This window comes from Triturus cristatus, chromosome 8 (genome assembly GCF_964204655.1).
Source record: "Triturus cristatus chromosome 8, aTriCri1.1, whole genome shotgun sequence".
Classification (NCBI taxonomy): Eukaryota; Metazoa; Chordata; class Amphibia; order Caudata; family Salamandridae; genus Triturus; species Triturus cristatus.
The window spans coordinates 1,200,366,076-1,200,387,714 of record NC_140591.1 but is presented as its reverse complement, the minus strand read 5'-3'; the positions used below and the strand labels follow the sequence as shown (position 1 = coordinate 1,200,387,714).

General features: G+C 44.4%; 1 protein-coding gene across 1 annotated transcript in view; it reads right to left on the bottom strand.

Annotated features, from left to right (window-relative positions):
- Positions 1-21,639, bottom strand: part of TMEM131 (transmembrane protein 131) — a 943,143-nt gene that overhangs the window by 763,181 nt on the left and 158,323 nt on the right. Inside the window, exon 3 of the mRNA XM_085622890.1 lies at positions 18,037-18,077. Coding sequence (XP_085479016.1) covers positions 18,037-18,077 — 41 coding nt within the window. The remainder of the gene's footprint in view (positions 1-18,036; positions 18,078-21,639) is intronic.

The window sequence follows — 21,639 nt, the reverse complement described above, 5'->3', positions numbered from 1 at the left end:
CGTTGTGGGTTCGTTTGGGGAGGTCCACAATGAGTCTGGCTGCAGCATTCTGCATGGTCTGGAGTTCTCAGAGGAGCTGGGTGGAGATACCAGAGTAGAGGGCTTTGCCGTAATCGAGGAGGCTGGTGATGAGGGCCTGAGAGACAGTCCTTCTGGTGTTGGTTGGGATCCATCTGAAGATTGTGCAGAGCATGCGAAGTGTGTTAACTCTTTGGGTCAAGCCTAAAACCCTCACTTAAATTATTTTTTGAATACTCACCAGACAGTTAGAGGGACCAAGAAGGGATTGTATTTACCTTTAACTCTCATTGCAAGATTATGTAAAGGCAAGTACTGATTTAAAAGGGAACCTCCCAACTAAAGACACAGCTGTCGCTGTTTCATAGAGTATACAGGAATGGAGATATACTGACCATGGACAATGTCTTGAGGCGGCTTTTGAGAATATGGGGCCCTTTCATGGAATGGCTTTCTAAGGTAGGATAATTTAAAAATGATATGTTATGACTTGGGTGAGTAATAAGGTAAATAAATGGAATGGTTTGTGTTAATTCTGTAACTCAAATACGTAATTAATGGGGATTTTTTATGGACTTTCGGCATTAAAAAATAAAACCTAAAAGGAGAAACTTGATGAATATATACTGCAAAGATTCTACCCATATTTTCAACACTGCGGACAATCTCCAAGTGCCTTCCCTTTGTTTGCAAACACATCCTATGTCATGGCTGTAATTGGTGAGCGTTTAATATCACCTGCTGTTATACATATTTACCACTATCTCCCGCAAGAACACTACAATCCTAACACTGTTTATCTATTATGTGTAGCTCTCTGGCACCCTTACGCAGGGTCATGACTACGCCATATAAAACCAAATGAAAGTAAACAAACCCAATCCTGAGCGGTCACTCCGTCAGTAATGTGAAGAAAGAAGACATTGGGACACGGGGTAGATTCCTGTGGTAGCCAACAGCCAGGGCAGAATTAGATCACTCAGGCGCAGAACAGGTAACATAGAACTGTTCTTTGCCTGACGCACAGCGTGGGCACTGTTGAAAGCGCACGCTGAGGTCAAAGGCATCGGAGAGGTCAAGGAGTACAAATATGAAGGCGGGAAGGGTGTGGAGAGGCCTCAGCAAAGCACTTTAGAGACGACAGTGAACGCAGTGAAGTGGATTCCGTGAAAGGTGTCTGGCAGGAGGGTGCAGAAATAAACTGCTGTGCAAGGTAGTGGGTCAGGCCTTTGAATAATAATCTTTCTGTGACTCTGGAAGGAAAAGAAATAAGACGTGAAGGGAGTTCGAGTAGATTGGGAGGCCTGCCCAGGGCGTTTTAAGGAAGGGGAGGGCAATGACAGGCTTAAAGAGTGAACGCTGGGGGGAGATTAGCAGAGAGTGGCTACGGAGACAAATGGTTCTAAGGACACAAGAAAACACACAAGATGATGGACGGAATGTTGCACATTCGCAAAACATTCACCCCCAGTCACAGATCTGGGTTTAATCCATCGTTATTTTGCTCACCACGCCACCCCAGTTCAGACATGGCCATATGCAAATCAGTCTTGACCCAGTGCCTCATGGGAACAGTCCAAGCCGAACTGCCAAGCCATGTCTTCCCTGGACCGGAATCAAGCATCCTAGGACCGGTTTCAGGGTTTCACCCCTCTTCAGCCAGGACAGCTTGCCTCCAGTGGTGTAGTGAGGACGGGACCCACGTCTGGGCATACCCCCACATAGGGCGAACAGCAAAACACACAAGATGATGGACGGAATGTTGCACATTGGTAAAACATTCACCCCCAGTCACAGATCTGGGTTTAATCCATCGTTATTTTGCTCACCACGCCACCCCAGCTCAGACATGGCCATATGCAAATCAGTCTTGACACTGTGCCTCATGGGAACAGTCCAGCCCGAACTGCCAAGCCATGCCTTCCCTGGACACAAGAGACAGCAGCAGAGAAACAACTTGAAGAACAGTAAAGACCCAATGGTTTAAAATAACTAAGGTGGAAGCGCCCATAAAGGTAGCTTGCACAATGGCACCCAAGATGAATTATGTTACCCATACAAATGTAAATTCATTTACAACCACAGTCCATCCAGTTGAATAATCTAGTCATTTATTTTAACTGATTCTACCTGAACTAACATTTTTATTTGCGAAACAGGTTTCTAATGTGAACAGTAGGTAACATACATTTAAGAGTGCGAATGATGGACGTTTCGACCAAGAAGACAATATGCCTTTCAAACGCCACAATCAAAAGATACTGCAAACAAGGTTCACTGAGCGTCTGTCTATTTCACCGAAGTTAAAGACTGTTAAATTGGACATTAGTGTGCCATGCCTGACAATTATAGCTTAAGGGAACACCTCGTTCCCTTTCCATAGGTAGGTGTAACGAGATACAGAAGTTACGTCACGGCTCTGTTGGCCGGTCGTCGATGCCAGTGACCAATCGCAGCCGTCCACCTCAGACACCTGTGCGGCTCACACTGGAACACTGCGGGGCGCGGTCGCACCAGGGCGGCATTGCTTTACTCTGATTCACCGGGGCGCGGCTCGAAACAGTCGAGCGCATTCAGAAAATACACAGCGATAGAAGGGCCGTGCGACAGCCTCAGTGATGTCTCAGAGCTTGTTTGAAAGCACCACCTGAACAGGTTGTGGCAGTCAAAAATAGCGCGGGAGTGCGCCAAGCCAGCAGAGCTGAAAATACACGGATGCTCACCTCTTAATGAAGGCGCGCATTCTTAGCTTCCATATTAAACCCTAGGTACGAAGCATCACCGAGTGAGTTCATTTTTTAATCGCTGCTAAAGAGGTTAACAAGGAATGAGATCCAATTATAATTTTATTTGTCTAATAACTTGTTTGCACCAGCTGATCTTTTAATAATCTTTTTAACATGGAGTAATATGATCTTAAATCAAGGGACTCACTTAGCATGTTGAAATGTGAAAGGTGCAACAACTTTTTTACTGCACAAACACGCGTAATTCATTCCATACAGCGATCTAGCAAGAGTTAGACTTAAAAAAAGACCCACCAGGTTGGCTCCAAAACGATGCAAGAAACGCACGAGATCTAAAACGCCGAACACCAAACTCGAAGCTTAAAGCTGCAAATAGGTGCAAGCTTCTATGCTTTTGCCACCTTCACATGCCATTTCCTTCTGCGGTCTAAGACGGAGTTACGTTATAAACTAATCACAGTGGAGCCCCATTTAGAAGCAGAGGAACCTCGTATGTCACATAAGCCCTTGCACAGACTGCAACAAAGCAAAGGCACAGCCGGCCGCTTCAAGAAACAACTGCACCTCTGTGCATCCCACAAAGTCCTGGTGGACCCAAACTGGTCAAAACTGGGAATCATAAAGAGGAACACTGCTTAAATCTTGGGGTGCAATAAGCCATATTGCCAACAACACGAGTCTTGGTTAATCACCCACTCCCTGTTTGTGGAAGATGCACGCATTGAGCAGCAAACATTTTAAGCAAACCAAATCGAGGGTGGCTGTTATGAAAGTGTATTAATTCAGATTGGAGTTAGAGATGGGTACAAAAACTGGACTTTCCAGTGCTCATCTTCAACTTCGTAATTAAATTATCTGTGTGACACCCAGACAATTATCTGTGTGACACCCAGACAGCGATTTGTGTGTACTGAAACTTCAAGCTCTATGGTACATTCCTGAACGAAGACTGAACTTGTTATCTGGAAAGGGGCCTCTTAAAAATCTACACTGTTGAAAATTCGTTGAAATTTTGCTTCTCACACGCGGACTGCAAGGCGAGACCATTTTTCATGCAGAGCAGAACATATATGCGAGGTATACCCAGAAATAATGTGGCTTGCTGCTGCTTTTCTACACATTTTCCCATGTAATCATGGATAAGTGTGTTTGATTGGAAGATTATATGAAAGATTTTGCACAAATTCAAGACAGCTGCGATACGCCAAGTTTTATACAGATCAGGTCATTGTTGTTCGCTTCTATGCAGGGAAGACTTAAAAAAAGAAAAAAATATATATTGAGATTTTGTGCTTGGCATCGCGGATTGGTACAGCGTGACAGAAGACAAGGTAAATGGTATTCGGCAGTCATGTCAATTTTGATAAAGGTAATACAGCGCAGTAGGATTCTGTTACTGGACAGTCGGCACGGCTAACAAGCAGCGTTAAGAGAAGAAAAAGTAGAAACATTGTTTGTCTCACACGAAGGAATGGTACAACGAGTCAATGTGAGCAATAAGGAGTGTACTATTGGGCTGTGCATGCTCTTCGTGGACAGTTTTTCTGCTTTGATAATGTTAAGTGAGCTGCTAAAATAGGATGTGTTTGGACGGAAAGGATACCTCAAGCCTCCTTTATCTGGCAGGGAAGGCAAAAGGGTGGGCGAAACTTCAACGTGGAAGGGGGCAACGAAGGAGAAGGCATGAGCGTGCCCTGCGGACAGGCGAATAAGTGAACAAAGAGGTGTGTGGGATGGGGGTGCGAAAATGGGGGGGGGGGGGGGTGTTGATTGACGAGCGGTCAGACACCATAGCCCTCAGTGCGCCTCAGTTCCCTCCAGGTGACGAAGGGGGAGCAAGGGGGCCACCAAATGTGAGTGGAGGGGGGCTACTGGCAGAATGGGATCAGGAGTGAGGGCCTTTAGAATTCGTCATTTGATCCAGGGGCTTGAGGGGAAGGGGGATTGAGGTCGTCATCAGTGAGCTCCCCGAGTTCTGTTACTATGGGGTACGATGCTGGGAGGACATTTTGACTTCAATGCACTTGATATGTAGAAAGCGAAACACGAGAATGTATTTCCTGCCTGAACTGTGATGCTTGTTTTCCCATGTGCCGTCTCCCTTTTCTATGCCAGATGATTAAAACCACATTGTCAAAACAGTACAACTTACACACCACTGTGATTCTTTTACGACTATTCTGCAGTTCTCCCGCTGCCACCCCCAACTCACTTGCGATGCCCCGATCTGTAAGATGAGGCACAGGTAAAGTTTTGGGAGTCAGGCACGTGTGCAGCACAGGTTCACATGAAAGTCTCATCTGCTTCATATTACATGACAACTTTGAGATGCATTCTAAGATGCGTTTGGAGTCACCAACCACAAGGGAGTGAGCCTGAGGCCTAGACACCCCAAAGAAGGTGACAGAGAAGATTCATTCTGTCCCAGGTCTCCAGGATAGAGCGGAGCTGAGGAACTTCACACTTGTTGACAGGCTCAAATCCACGGCCACAGCGAGCATTGAACTCATTAACTGGGTAACTGCGCGAGCACAAACCGAGGTCTCGCACCTAGGAAGCAACGCGTTATTTCATTTCCAAGTGGGCGCAATGACCCCAGCACTGCGGGTGGGACAGGTGGCAATGACTCAGGAATGCTTCGGAAAGCTTTTCGTACACAGATGAGATGTGGAGCAGCATGTGATGAAACATGAGCGTACTCGCAGTTTCGCAATACACACAGCCAAGAGAGAAAACAACTGCCATCGACGAGTCATACTACCGTACAAAGCAGGCCTGTCGAGTGGTGCAGCTTACATTCAGGGAAACGACATCACCTCTAACTACACTCATCTGCTGAATTTGAAGGATTACATTTGGAGAGGGAACTGGGGAAACTGAATGTGAAACGAAATGTCTGATGACCAAACTGCAGTTCTATTCGGTGACCTGGCAGAATGCGAGGGGGGCGCGTGTTATACTTAGTCTGAGTATAGAAAGTAAAAGTCACTCTACTCTCGGTTTGACTCTGCACACGACCCGCGCTGCCTTTCGCCGAGGATCGCCCCGCACAAATACCACATGCTTAAATACAAGAAGACATTGCTGGTAAATGTCTGACCTGCCACTATGGGAATGACTACAGGGCCCGATCCCTCTGGACCGCTCCGCCTGTCACAATCAGTGCAATCAGGGCCCCCTCTCACCCTGGATAATACAATGATCCAAAGAAGGGCCTGCATCTCCAGAGAAGGCAGTCTCCTACCGCCTGGAATAGAACAGCTGTGCTTTGGAGAGAGTTCTGTCGTTTTAAACATAAAACGGCCACTACAACGCGGCCGTTTCCACGCATGACCATAACCACGCATGCATTACAACGCATGCGTGGTTACAACGAAAAGCCTTTACCACGCATACCCTTACTATGAGATTTGTAGTAAAGGCATGTGTGCTAAAGTTGATAGAAAAAAAGGGGGGTTGTGGGTCTCCCCCCCCCCCCCAAAAAAAGTGTGGGCTAAAAAAAGGGGGCTGGGGGGGGCACCCCCCAAAATAAAATATAAAAAAACGCACCTGTTTTCGTCTTTTAAAGAAAGACATGTGGAGGCAATCGGCATCGTTAGGGGAAACGGAAGGACACTTCCGCTTCCTCTTAACGACGTGCAATGTCACCAAGTAAGATCGAGGAGAGGTAAGGGGGAATGAGGGGGTGGTGTCACACAGGGGTAAATTTAAAGGGTACATTTTTAGTGTGATATCCTTTAACATGAAAATGCGATTAACATGCATAATTTAACAACGAAAATCGTTGTAAAAGTATGCGTGTAAAAGGCATTTTCGTGGTAAAGGATACGCGTGGTGATGGCATTCGCGTTGTAACGTATGCGAGGTAAAGGCATGCGTTACAACGGAATGCGTTGTAAAGACATACAACCGAAGCCACGAGTGTTTAGTGTTCACTATATGTACTATGCTATCCGTCCCAGTATTTGTGGAGTGCACGTCTGTCATTGGTAGGACATTTTTTGCACTTAGATTAACGAGGTGCGGTGTGCCCTCAGCACTTAGCTTTTGAACAGACAGGCGCTTTGCTATGCTGGAAGGTGGTAATAAGTGTTGCCATAGCATGGAGGCGAGGGTTGTCTGGCTGTGCATGAATCTTTGTGTTTAGTTTGTGCTATGAAGTGCGTCTGTTGAGATGTGGGGAGGGTAGAACCATTCACTGCGCCTGAGGATGTATGAGGGGGATTAGAGAGTTACCCGCTGTCACAAATTATAGTGGTCAGCTTACAATTTGTTTAGGGCAGTAGGAGCAAGTGTGTACTTGTTTTCTTCTGGCTTATCTTGATCTCCTGCAATTGCCTTCAGATTATTGTAAACAGGCAGGAGTATATTCAACATACTTAAAAAAAAGAAAAAGAGCACCTGTAGGAGGCTGGCTTAGTATATGATACACACTTATTTAATTGCTGCACCTTGCCCTAATCCATGCATCCATTATGGTGATTTTACTGGTCTTTGATAAACAGAGAAAACTCTCACAGTGGTAGCTGTGGAGAGCAGCCTTCAGGCTTATCTTGAATCAGTGTTACGCAGCTTGTTTTAGCAGTTTAATCATGTAGTGTAGGTTAAATGAAAAATAACAACACAGTGTTTATATAAACAATACTTCTATTTATTACACAACACTCACTAACACATTGGTATATCTTCTTCCTGGAGATATCAACATAAATACACAATACTACTTCAATTACAATAAGGTAAGTAGCACAAAATGCAGTTGTCTCCAAGGGAAGACCAATCCATAAACTAAGGAAGTGGAATGTGAACTGCAGGAGAGGACGGGACTTGCACCAGAAGACCCAGAGGAGCGGGGGACATAAGGAACCACCCAAGGTAGGCACCCAGGAACCCCCAGGAGGCTGTGGGCAGAGTGGAAACACAGCTGCGTACCCAATGAAAGTCAACGGAGAAGTAGCGGATGCAGGTTTGTTGAAGGACCCTTCCCAGAGGACTCCTAAGAATTCCCTTGGAGGACGGAAGGTTGGAGAGCCATCCCACCTGTGGATGCCCCGGAGACCGTGTTACCTACACCAGGGAAGCCAGATGCATAGGGGTGAAGAGACGTCGGAAACCTCCGGACACAACAATGGAATACTTGGAGAAAAGTGCCTCTGGAAAAGAAGGTGAAGAAGTCCAGTGGAATCCAAGGGTGGACTCTGGAAGTGAAGAACCTGCAAGCAAAAGGGACAGAGTCTATGTCACTCAGGAGTGACCAGGAAGCATGGAAGAGCAATGCCAACAGATGTTGGACGGTGTCCTTGTCATTGCAGCTGTGAGGACCAGGCAAAGCTGAGGAAGACCAGAAGCCGTGCACGAGCTGTCCCACCTCAGGAACCAAGGGGTCTGTGTCCGGCAGGAGCACCAACAAGCCGTGGTAGCCTCAACTGGCGTAGAGAACGAAGATGGAGCAACGTTGGGACCAGCAAGGTCCAAGGGACTCACCACAAGCCGGAGAGTCCACTGAAGCAGGAGAAGGCCCTCAGGAGGACCCACAGGCCAAAGGCACAGGAGTCGCAGGAGGACCTAGAGCAGCTCACCAAGAAGGAAGGCCCACGGTGCAGAGTATGCAGTGAGGACACTGTACTTGGGAGTAAGAGATGCTGGAGGCTGGAGCTTCTTGTAGCCTGAAGATCACAGGAGTGCAGTCAACAAGCCTTGGCAACGACAAGTCAACGAGGTGCACAGGGGTTGGTCCCAGCAGTTCCGACGAGGGATACTGGCCTCAAAATTACAGAGAGGATAGGTCAGGCCTCAAGGGAGTTGCAGAACCACCACCTGTGTTGCTGAGTCTGTCGAAGTCCGTGGGACATCAGAAGCAGCAGACCGGCCAACTTCGTTGAGGTGCCTGCAGATGCAGAGGAGAGACTTCTTCACTCCAAGGGAGATTACTTTGGGTGTCCTTGATGCCCACAGAGCTGTTGATGTTCCTGGAAGTAGAACAGTCACAGATGGCAAAGTTGTCGTGCAGAACAGCGAGACCAGGAGCAGCATGAGTCTTCCCTGGTGCAGTCTCGGGTCCAGGCAAAGTCCAGAGAAGTCCAAGTGTCCAGATGGGCGAAGAGTGATGTGGTTTCAGGCATGAGTCTTGTCCCACGACAAATTTGAAGAGCCACCCAGTTAAGCCCTTAGATACCCTAGGTTAAGGGTTGGACGACTCAGGGGTCCCTCCCAGAGATTGGCATGGACAGAGGCTAGGATACTCCCATGTCCTTTGTCCAGTTTCACGCCAGAGCGGGAACCAAGGGCTCACTGAACTGGCTCAAACTAGAGCATGCAAGGAGGTCACCAAATGTGCCCTTCAAAGCAGTCTGGTGGCATTGGCAAGCGCCCCCACCCCAGTCCAATACACTAAGTCCTGCCTGGGAGGTGGCCACAGCTCCCTGTGACTGGAAACCTATTGCTCTACCTTCCTCTGCTCGAGCTTGGCTCAGCAGTAGGAGGAGGGCAGAATTGGGTCTTTGGTTGGCAGCAGCACTAGCTTCCTGTCAGACCCTGAAATGCTGTTACCGGTAGTCCGAGGGGAACCACAAGGGAGCCCCCAGTACATGGGATCATACTTCCAAAACTAGAATCAGTGTTGGGGTATGGTTCCAACATGTTTGATACCAAACATGACCGGGTTCAGTGCAGCCCCTATATAGTTAGACATCTCTTAATGACTGATGTCCACTATATGTATTAAATAGGCTGAACACACTAACAAAGCCTGAAGAATTGACTCGGGGTTTGTAGGGGTGTCCTGCTCATGCAGGGGCACCTTCACACTTATAACCAAGCAGCCTGCCCTCAAGACTGAAGAGCCTGCCATAGGGGTGATTTTTAGGTTTTAAGTGTAGTGACCCCAGATATAAGGAAACATATCTGTTGTGAGAGCTACAAGCACCAACTCTTACAGGCTGCAATGGCAGGCCTGTTGTCGCAGTTTAAGTGGACTCCCATAGGTGGCACAATACATGCTGCAGCCCATGGGAGACCCGTGGTGTACCTATGCACTGGGTACCTCAGTGCCATATACTAGGGACTTACAAGGGTACTCTAGTAGCCAATTGTGGATGTACAGGAGTACTTACCATGGTCAATTTAGGGAGAAAGCACAGTGACTGGGGTCCTGATTAGCAGGATCCCAGTCAGACTAGGCTAAAGAGTGAGACACGCTGTACATTCACTCATGCACCTTAATTTCCTTTTTTTTTTTTTTAAATAGAAAAAGTAACAGAGAACAGCAAGGGGCACCAGACAGATATATATTTGAAGGGCACTTTAGAGAGATTATGAGGGCAAAGAATAATTCAATTTTTCTTCAACCTAGAACTGGTCCTTTTCTTCTTCACTCTGCGATATTAGCACATGTACCTTAGCATTATTTATCTACTGATCTGCTTAAGGCTAACCAAGGAACATTATTCATCTGTCCATATATTTTGTGATCTGGACGTTGCCTGAATCATTTTACAAACCTCTTCCTCCACATTATTACAAAGGGCACACCTTTCACCTTTCGAAGAGGGTGGCGTATTCCCACCAGGTCATGGGCACCCGTCTATTAATAAGGACTAAGAGAAGATCAAGCAATTTATTGGATCCTTTTTTGTGTATAGCCCAGTAGAGTCAATATTGGGGTTAGTTTCTAGGTGAATAATATCAACAGAAACCTGGATTACCTCGACTCGGAACATATGAGCAAGTACATACAGCTATTCATAGTGCATGGTCAGCAACTGTAGAATCACACGTGGGACATATATTTGTGACAGCTGGGTAGAACATACATACCCTAAAACTGATTAGAACATTTCTCAGCTTACAGTTATAAGACAGTGGAATTTCTTTTGTTTTATTACATGTTTAAGTCCATTATTCTCAGTAGTATCCCATTCTTTCCAGCGCCATTCCTCGGTAGAGCTGTGTGCATGAGCAGAAATCAAGTAGAGCGTGTCTTCCTCTATCAAATGCAGAGTTAATGTGACCACTCTATCATAACTTAAGATGCAGTCCGAGTGAAATTCAACAGCATGCAGCATATATTGTTTATTTTTGTGAGGAACTTTAGACAGAAATTTAGAAATGTAAGGAGCACAACCGCTTTAATCAGCAAGATTTTACAAAGCATTAAGAGATTTGATTTCATTTCAAGACCAGAGGCTATCATTATGCATACAACTTTTAATGTCACTCTTCTGCAGCACCTCTGAATTACATTCAACATAAACAATCTAGACTTAAAACGCCACAGTCCATAAATAATACTTGCTTAGAACATTCTTCCAATTTTAAATGCTGTTCTGACACAGATAAGTACCTTTAAGATTTGTATGATGTTGTGGTATAAAAGTTTACAGAATATTATGTTTGAAAGTTTGTTTTATTAGGTTATGTCGTGTTGTTATAACTTGGTGTTGGTAAGTATTGTAAATTTTAATTGTTAAAAAAAAATGTAATGCTTCTAATTTACGGAGGCTATTTTTTAAATAGGTAATGTTATGTAGAGCGTAGGGGTTGATGCCAACGATCAACGCTGCCTTTAGGGCTGCTGTTCTATCAAGTACTAGAAGTGTGAGGATTAGTCTGATTGGTTGCGTCAGTGTAGTGTGTAGGCCTCAGTTTTAAAAGTATACTGGAACTGAGCGCGGGTGTCGGGCTTTCGATTAGCTGTAGATCTTCTTGAGCGAACTTCGGGCTTAGCGTTTGGATACAGATCTTCTTTGTCCACCTTCAGGCTTGAGCTCTGCAAGCTCTTGCAATTGTGGATGGCGTGACGTGCGAGAGTGTCTCACGAGATTTGTAAGCCATTTTGAGTTTGGCCCTTTTATATTGAAATTCATGAAAAGACGGCGGTACTGAGTCGCTCTGATCGTGACAGTTTAAAAAAAATAGTTATATGGTACTTTAACGATGGGACAGCCTTGAGTGAAGCAGTTTTTAACGTGTGAGAGTAGGGTATTTGTAGGAAGTATTTTGCAAAGAGTATTGAAAGTCTGGTGAGGTCATATTAATAACAATGGAGTGATTTTGGATATGGAGCTAGAGCAAGGCAGGTGGGCTCCAAATTCTTAGAAATGGCCCTGGCGCTGGCTAAAAGGCGTATAGCACATGTATGGAAATCAGAAAGAGGCCACCAGTTAGAGGCCTGAGTGCGCGATGTAACTAATTGGGCCCAGGCAGAAGAGTGAGCCCTCATCAGGGAGGATGCCAGAGGTGTGCGTAGGCACCCCATCGCAGACCTGTGGTCGGAGGTAATGCGGAATTGGGGGGTCCAACTGAGGACACAGACAGTACCGTTGAGGGAGGTAGCGAAGAAAAACAGGGTAGGTTCTTGCAACACATGTCAGACACAGGAAGTACGAACTTGGGAACTCTCTGAATTACATATGTAGGAGTCCACAATTGTGCCTGGGAGATGGGAACACACCTAATCCTACTTTAGAGCTCTTGCCCAACGACATAGACAACATACAATATTGGAAAGAGATCCTTGATGTATGTCCCTCCCTTAAACACCCCCACGGCCAAAGACATTTCTTTCATCATATAGCGGTGGATGTGTGATGGACTGGCAATACGCCAGGCCCGATAAAGTATGGTGAAGAACCTCCTGAAGACACTTGAGTTGGTTAGAATTGTTATCATATGTTTGTTTTGTTCTTTAAACACCCACTGAAAAAGGTTCCCTTTACAAACTGTTATGGAGCACTAAACACTGATAGCGGGCCTTGTGCAGCATCCTGATACACCAAAGGATGCCTCTGGTGTCCATTATATGGAGGGAATAGGCGATAAGAGGCAAGGCAACTGTGGAGGCCAAACCACTGGGTGGACACAATCAGAGATTGATGGGGGGGGGGGGGGCCGGCTTAGCTTGAATGGTTTAGGCACATGATGTCTTGAGACTTTTGATATTTATCCTTTAAATGTAGGTTGATGGTTAACGTGGGGTCACCCCTCCGGATTGTCTTACTGTCTAAGTCCAGTGGAATATATTCCTGTGATGTGCATTGACCATATTGTAAAGTATATTATAAAATACCAATAAAAACGTTATTGATTAAAAAACATTATCAGCATACATTAACAACGCAAGTTTAAAACCCCTAAATTAACAGAAAATGTGTCAGGCTTACTAAGATGTGATGTCGAATCAGACAAATAAAAGAAGGTTGGGGTATGCTTTTCCTAGAACCAACTGGATTAACCTATTACACAAGTGTCCATCATAAGGATTACAATTCATATGTAAACAAAACAATTTAATAAACAAAGCATAGAAATGTCATAAGTCCCAAAAACTATTTTAAAAGTATGAGACAGGGGAAAGGGTAAGACAAGAAATGTGCCTTCTATGCCTTTTTTATTCGGCTGGCTATCATAGATGGAAAATTATCTATAGCCTTCTTCCTCTGATTCCAGGCACAGAGCAAATAGCGCAAGACTGCCGGGGCTAATAATTCCCTGGTGTCGCTCTTGAGAAACCTTATAGCATCCCTACAGTGTCTTACTCCCATGGATTTGAGTGCCGCTATCAACCATTTCTTGCGCGTGATTCTATATTGAGGGCAAAAAAATAATAAAGTGCTCTACCGATTCCACAATATTGGGACAGATTGGGGCAAAGCTTGGAATTTGTGGGAGCCCATATCCCATTCCATAGTGTGGAGTGTCAACGGCAGTATACCACACTTGAATTGGACATATAAACATTTTGAACGGTATGGGTACATTCGGTCCATATATGGCTCAAGGCTGGGTATACATTTGTGGTTAAGGAACTGGCCAGTTATACTGCTGTCCTGGTATACTTTCAAAGTTTGCAGTACAGTTGCCCTCCAGAACAATTTTTTACTACTTGAGCATCACTTTTGGTAATCAGCTCCGGGGTATTCCATAAATTAGTCATGCCTATTCTGTGCGATATATCTTTTACAGCCTTCAGCCAGGGAGTACTCTGGTCCCTATCGAGAGACGCTAGCTCTTTCACGCAGTCCCTATAAATTACTAGCTCACTGGTGGACCAAAGCCTAATCTAGTATATCAAAGGTCTAGGTAAAATCATTAGGTGGATTAGATTAAGGGCTAGATCAAATCTCCAAGGGCTAATAGGGAAACGGGGGGTGGGGGAGTTTAAAGAGGCCCCTTATAAACTTGTTTTCAATCTTTGTCAAAGTCTCTGCTGAGACGTAGCCCCAGATTTCAGCTTCATAAACTGCTGATACTACAGCTGATGCTTTGTATACAGTAATAACCGGTGACAAAGCACCTCCCGAGGCAGCCCTATACTTTCTCCCTATAGCTGAGGTTTTCATTTGGAGGATGGCTTTGCTTTTTTCCAATTGAGGATCCCATGACTGGCTATCACTTAACCTAACTCCCAGGTAAACGAGTATGAAACTTTCTCAAGGGGGAACCCTTCTATAAACACCTTTCCTCTATACGTTCTGTGAGGATTAATGGTCATAACTTTGGACTTAAAGGAGTTTAATTCTAAGCCTCTCTCCTCACAGAAGGAGACTAAGGCATTTAGGTCTGCTTGCAGCCCCATTGGGTTATGTGAAATTAGCAGGGTGTCCTCCGCAAACATCAAAATAGGAGTAGACACACCTGCTATTTTAGGGGCATCATGTTTGCAGTCCCTCAATCTGCCTACTGCTCCTTTAATATAGAGGCTTATAGGGTGGGGGCAAGGACACACCCTTGTCTCACCCCTAGATTAATCTTAATCTTATCCGTCAAATCCCCTGCATTATTCCACCTGACCTTTGTAAATGTATTTGCATGTAGGGCTTTCAATAACCTTAGCAGGTCTGGGGGAAATACCATACCCATCCAGTACATCCCATAGAGTTTCCGCTGGGACCAGGTCGAATGCCGCTCTCAGGTCGATAAATGTGACACATATATGGTCACGCTTCAAGGTGACATATTTCCTGGTTATCACATTGAAGCGGAGGACCTGGTCCAGTGTGCTGATCTTTGATCTGAACCCAGCTTGCGCCTCTTCTAGGATGTTGTTCTGGTCTATCCAATCATTAAGTTTGAACAGCACCTGCCTGAAGAACATTTTCTGGGTCTTATCCAGCAGGCTAATGGGTCTGTGGTTGGAGGGGTTTGCTCTTGCTCCCTTTTTGTAAATAGGTATAATAATTGCGCCATGCCATGTGGGGGGAAAAGAATTACCTTTTAGGATGCTGTTAAAGACTGCGTTCAGGTCTGGTATCCAGATGTCTGGTTGGGACAAAAAAAGGCCGCCCGGTATGCCGTCCATCCCTGGTGCCTTATCTTTTATCACTTGTTTTACAGCTAGATGGGTTTCACCTATAATAAAATGAGGAAGAACGTCTAATGTGGGAAGTCTACTGGTCTCTGCATGGATTGCATTCCCCACATTGGTACTCTTATCCCCTTCGGTGGGACATACTAGGTTCTCTTGTATCCGATTACCCTTCTACAAGCCACTGAAGTGTCAGGTTTTATAGCTAGTTCCAGATGATTGGCACTAGAGGAGTTAACAGATATCAATCTCCAGAAAGTCTTATGGTCTCCTTTTTCTAGGGCTTCAACCAATGACAACCACTGTTCCTCCTCCCACTCCCTTTTGGCCTTACATAGCGAGTTTTTATGCCAGGATTTTGAGTACCAGAAGGGAGTTTTCTTGTGAAAAGCACCTCTTTTCTGCTTCCTCACGAAGCAAGATCTTAATGTACCCATAGGTTCAGAGTGAATATAGGCAAAATTAATACAACCTATATTTGTAAAATCTACCTGAGAGAATTTGTACACGAAAAGGTTGTATAAATGTGTCATGCTCTTGATATCCATCACTATGGCGGCCCATTTAATATTCCTTAGATTGGTTGTGGGGACTATAGGAGACTTGGTCACTACAAATTCTAGTTTTACATCGGCAAACCCAATCATAGAAAAGGTTGCTCATAGCGCCTGGTGGTCACTGTCCGGTCTGGGGACCACCTTTATGTAGTGAAGGCCTGGCCATAGCTCACTATCCACTAATATGTAATCTATTTGTGAGGTACTTAAACCTCTTTTAAAGGTAGAACAAGGGGGGCAATCAGACTTTGTATTTCCATTAACCACTCTCAAGCCATGGTCTAGTATTAGGTCTAGAATTTGAGCACCCAGTTTGGTAATTTTTAATCTTTTCTTGTGGTCAAATTGGGGTTCTTATATCCATCACATTATTAATTTACGAGGGATTAAACCCAACATCTGATGGTATTTGGGTATTTAAGTCCCCCGCTGCAATCATCAGGGCATTCCAGTTAAACTGCCCCATCAGGGCATCTAACTTATCCACTGTTGAGGATAGGATTTTTAGGGAAACGGACCTAGGATAGATATTGACCAAAGCTATATCTTGGGCCTGTTTGGGTCAAGAGTTGAATGTCAATGGCTAGTATGTCCCTGGAATTAGTTGGGACTGATCTAACAAAGGGGAACGAATCCAGGCGTAACCAAATTAGCAGCCCACCTGAGGGGAACCCGGCCGGGGAAGGGATTGAATTTTCACTAAAACTTAGGAAGCCTGGTCGGGATATCGAGTTGATTGCCCAGGTTTCTTGAAGGAGTATAATAAGGTGCGTATCAACAAATGTATTCCACTCAGGGTCTTGGAGTTTGGATTTAATCCTCTGCCTTTATCCTTATTGGGGAACTCGAAATGAGAGCAGTATATTCGTCCTGTTGTGTCAGGTGAGTTTCTCTGCATTTATTCTATTCACTTATAGTTTTGTTTCTCTCAACACACTAAACAAATGGTATACAGTTTCTATAAAGTTAAACAGATTCAACATCCAGTTTCGTAATGGTTGCCAATGTGTGCTTTAAATAAACCAACGATAAGACCTTTTTTTCTGAACTGGTGAATTTGCAAAAATGATCCTCACGACTTCTAGTTACTCCACTGAAGCATCCCTACCAGTTTAACTAAAGGAAAAGACTCCAGTCGAATCGCCGGACTGTCCGTATCAATGACAACTGAATGCAGAATATCAGTGTACAATTCTAAATATATACCTCGACCAAGCAATTCAGTAGCTTGTGCAGTTGACACTGGATGAAAGTCAAAAAGTGTTAAAAATGGCACTGGGCCAGTTGGCAATTATGTTGAAGCAAAAAAGCATTTTGACAAAGTCAACAAGGTCAAGGAATATCCTGGATCAATAGTTGCTTTTCGGCATGCATGCTGAAAATATGGCATTGAAGACCAAGCATTACAATACTTGGTCTTGCATTCAACTTATGTATGAGCATTAGCAAGCAGTGCTGATAGAGCGTACAGGGTTTTAGTAGCATAATACATTTTTGCCAGTCCAAGCAACATATTACCAATGGAAATGGGCAGTGTTTCTATTTTCAAAAAATGTTAGCGGAAGACAGACTGGTAATGAAGATGGAGTATAGACTCCAGCATGCATCCACAAATAGCACTTCAGTGAAACATTTGACAGGGGCAATTTTAAAGAAAAATTAAAATAAGAATTCACAAATAAATGGCTCAGTAAACTCATTGTTTCAATGGCCCCAGGAGTGATATCAGGATATTCCCTTTGCTTCACATAAGCATGGATGAAGAACTAGTGCGGGAAAATTGCTGAAATTAATTTTTCCACAATGTGCTTTTCATCCTTCTTCATGATTTGACAGGCAATTGGCATCGCTAGCATATTCGACATCCACAAGCCTTGCTGAGATTACAAGCAGGAGAAATCAGAAAGACTAAACCAAACTGAAATACGATTAAAAAATAAACTCAATGGACAAAGCATTAAGAGTATTTAGTATTTCGTAACAGTTGTATATTTTATGCAGTAGTTTTTCATTTAACCCCTTCGCCGCGGCGGGAATTCCGCCGCGGCGCTGGGTGGAGCGGGGGGGGGCAGCGCGGTGGCGCTGTGCTCATGACGGAGCCGCTCCGTCATGAGCCACGGTTGAGCTGTGCTCATGACGGAACGGTTCCGTCATGACTCCGCCCAGTTGCGTTGTCCCCCCGCACAGGCGGAGCGGCCGCCAACGGGCGTGGCATGACGGAACCGTTCCGTCATGAGCACACGGCAACCGTGGCTCATGACGGAGCGGTTCCGTCATGAGCGGGGAAGGGGTTAACAGTAGATTATTTTCCCTACTTTTTACCCACAACAATTTTCTTTACCCCTTCGATGAAAAAGCATGCATGAACTGAGGTTAAAAACTGGTGAAACTGATGAAAAAACATGCTTACCTTTTCTGCTGATATGAACTGAGGCCGATTGTTGTCTCAGTCTGTAAGAGAAAAAGAATAATTAACAATTTTAAGCAGATTAACAAAAAGTAAAAACAAAAAAATTAATGTCAATGCTCTTTAGAAGAGAAATCATAGCTTACACAGTCACCCTACGTTTTCCTGGCTAAGACAATATTAATCACAGCAAGGAACATAAACCCAACCACAGAGGGACTGTATTACGAGTAGTATGGGATGTATATAAACCTTTGAGGCTGAAAAGGCTCAATGTTTATTTGTTTGAGGAGTTTTATATGGCGCAAACAAGGCCCGTCTGGGTAACAGAGCACTGTGCAAAAAACAAACATCAAACAAGTTAAACATAAAAATGCAAAAACCAATAAGCAAGAAACAGTATAGGTACAACGGAACAAACGGCTTAGTAGATTAAGGGCCCAGAGATGCACACAGGAAAATAGTCAAGCTGAGTGACTTCAGATCTACTGTTGAAGGTATCTAGTCAGCACCAGCTGCTTTACCTCTTTTTTGAAGGAGGTAGTCAAGGGGTTTGATCTGGTTTGAGAAGGTAGGGCATTCTATATTCTTGGGGCAACACTGGAAGAGTGTTGCAAGTTTTCTTTTTGTTGAACTTCAGTGGCTTCAACAATAAAGAGTTGGCACTTCTTAGCAAACTACTTCAACCCGACAGTTTGAATTCTTTTTTTGCGAGGAAGACAGGAGTGTTATGATAAAGAGCCTTGTGCGCCATACAGGCTATCTTCAACTGAGTCTTTGCTTCAAACGGGAACCGTTTTAGATGTTTCAGGTCTGGTGTAATGTGGTTGAGCTATCTGGATCCTGTGATGAGCCTCACAGCTGAGTTCAGTTCAGTTATGTTATGTAAATTTAATATAGAGCTCAAATCACCCGAGGGCATCTCGGCGCAGCTAGCAGTATCTGGCAAGCCTCCACATCAAAAGAGGATTTAGAAAAGGGAGGCTTTTAGCAGTTTCCTAAATTAGGTGCAAATATGAACAGGGAGTGTGTTCCAATAAGAAGGAGCCAGGTAGGAAAAGGCTTCCCCTCCACACCTCACCAAACGAATGCAAGGTATGCATGAAAAGGCATTATCCTTGAAACAAAAACATCTGGTGGGTATATGCAATTTAATTTTCTGTTGGAGATAGCTGGGTCTTTGCCTTTTAGGCCATATATGTGAGACAGCAGATCTTGAACACACTCCTTTTTCTTACTGGTACCAGTGCAGGGACTTCAACGAAGGGAGCAATGGGGAACCAGGCGTGAGGTTGAGGACAAGCCTGGTTGCAGTATTTTGAACTACCTGAAGTTTAGCCACAAGCGTCTCATTCGACTTCAGACAGTAATCGGCTAACTACCAAAGCTTGAACTAATGTTCTTCTGGCTGAGATCATAAGGTAGGGAAATATTCTACGTAGAAGATACATATTGTGGTAGCACAAACCAGTGGTAGCGAGAATATAGTCTTTCATAGAGAGGGGTTAGTCAATTTTATGCCAAGGTTCTTCATGGATTGTTTGAGAATCGGGACTGATCCATGTTGAGGGGCCACCACTCGTTTAACCACAGTGTGGTGGCTTTGCCGAACAGCAAGATCTCCGACTTTTTTACATTCAATTGTAGATAGTTGTCCATCATCCAACTCCAGATGGCTTGAAGTCCCTTAGCAAAGCGAGCTCTGTAAATGGCCAGATCAGAATCAAAAGTGAAGGTCAGCAGAGTATTGTCCACATAGGATATTATTCCAAAACCAAAAGGCTCAATGATCTTAGCAAGAGGTGCATATAAATGTTAAACAATGTAGGGCTCAGGCATAATCCCTGTGGTACACCCTTGTCCACTCGCGTTTTACAGGAGGTTTAAGGGCCAGGAGTGATCTTTAGAAATCTGTCGTCCAAGACTCTGTGTAGCCATCTAAGAGCAGCCCCCTAAACGCCTATCTTGTGTAGCCTCTTCAATAGCCTGGAATGAGATACTGTATCAAAGGCTGCAGAAAGATCCAACAGCACTAGCAGATAAGGCGTTCCTTCAACAAATGAGAGTCTGAAAGAATCAGTGACCGCCAGGAGGGCCGCTTCTATGATATGGTCGGGTCTAAATCCAGACTGCAAAGGGCCCAGGATTTTTTTCTCTTCAAAATAGGCTATTAATTGTTTAATGATTAGCCCTTCTAGCATTTTGCCCAGAAGGGGTAGCAAGGATATGGGTCGGTAATTAGATAAGATGTTTGGGTCAGGGTTAGCTTTTCTTTAGGCTAGGTCGGACATGCGGGGCCAAGAACGTGGTGGTACCCAAGTTCAGGCGCTGAGTGGGGCGAAGAAAGCTTCACGGTGGGTAGCCTCGAAACTCTGAAACTCCAGTTTCCTGCATATTAAATCTCTGCCTGATCTACTGACATTTAAGAAGGCTCTCAAAACCTGTTTTTTTAATATCTAGTGGGCAATCTATCCCTCTTCTCTTTGCAACGCCTCGATACCTCCGGGTGATTGTTGCACTTTATAAAAACCATTTAACGTAACATAACCTGCGTAACATGTAGGAGAATCTAAGAGATAATGGGGAAAAAACAAGACACATGCATGAAGATGTAATAATGAAAAATGCATAATTAAGCTTCACTTTGAACTTCAGTCCATCTCACAGTTAAGGAGCATCTCTTACAGCTGAAATGTTCAGGCTGCTGTATTCTAGATTATTATTCATAAACAAGAGAGAGAGAGAAGGGTAAGTAATAACTCTTTTGCCATTCCACAGACAATAAATGTAACCAAAGAAGAACGAGTTAGCTACCTATTTTCACTGTCAATGTAGAAACAAGTTCCTCATAATCTATAAAGCTGATGTGTCTTGGGAACCCACAGAGTGTTTTAAAAGAACACCCACACTTAACAACCTAGTTGGTGACATGCTTCATCATTAGTTTCCCACCCTGTTCGCCGAATGCTTCCAGGGTGTGCTACAATAGCTGTTTACAGCAGAGCTGGTTTTTCTTGGGGATCTGTGACTGTGGGGTGTGACGGCAGAGAGTGGTGTTAAAATTGGTTCAGGATCTCTTAAATATTTGAATCGTAGTGGAGGTCCTGGTCAATGTTAAAAATAGTGGTGGATGTTAAATTGATCCTAATTACCCTAGTGTGGTCAACATGTTTCAGCCACCTGCTTTAATGCATCTCAGGGTAAACGTGGCTCTCGTCAGGACCAGAAAAAATGAAGTACGCATGCGTGCTATGGCATGCACATTTTTTGTTTGTACTTGCAAACCTAATCACTATTGTCAAGTAGGTAATTTCTGTGATGGAGCCAGATTATTCATTGCCATTTTCCTAGTTCCCATCAATGACTATTTTCGTTGTTATACTTCTGGATAGACTATGTTTAACAAGCACAAACAGTAATTGTCATTACAGTTTTTCTTGAAATACTAGAACAGTAAATACACAGATTAAGTTTCTGGATACCTTGGTGCCATGCAGAAAAATATCACAGCCGACTGTGCTGTGCACCTTCGTATGTGTAAAAGCCAAACAAATGTTTTCATGCTGTGCGGTTAGTGAATTTTCATGCCATGCTTTTAGCTTGTCC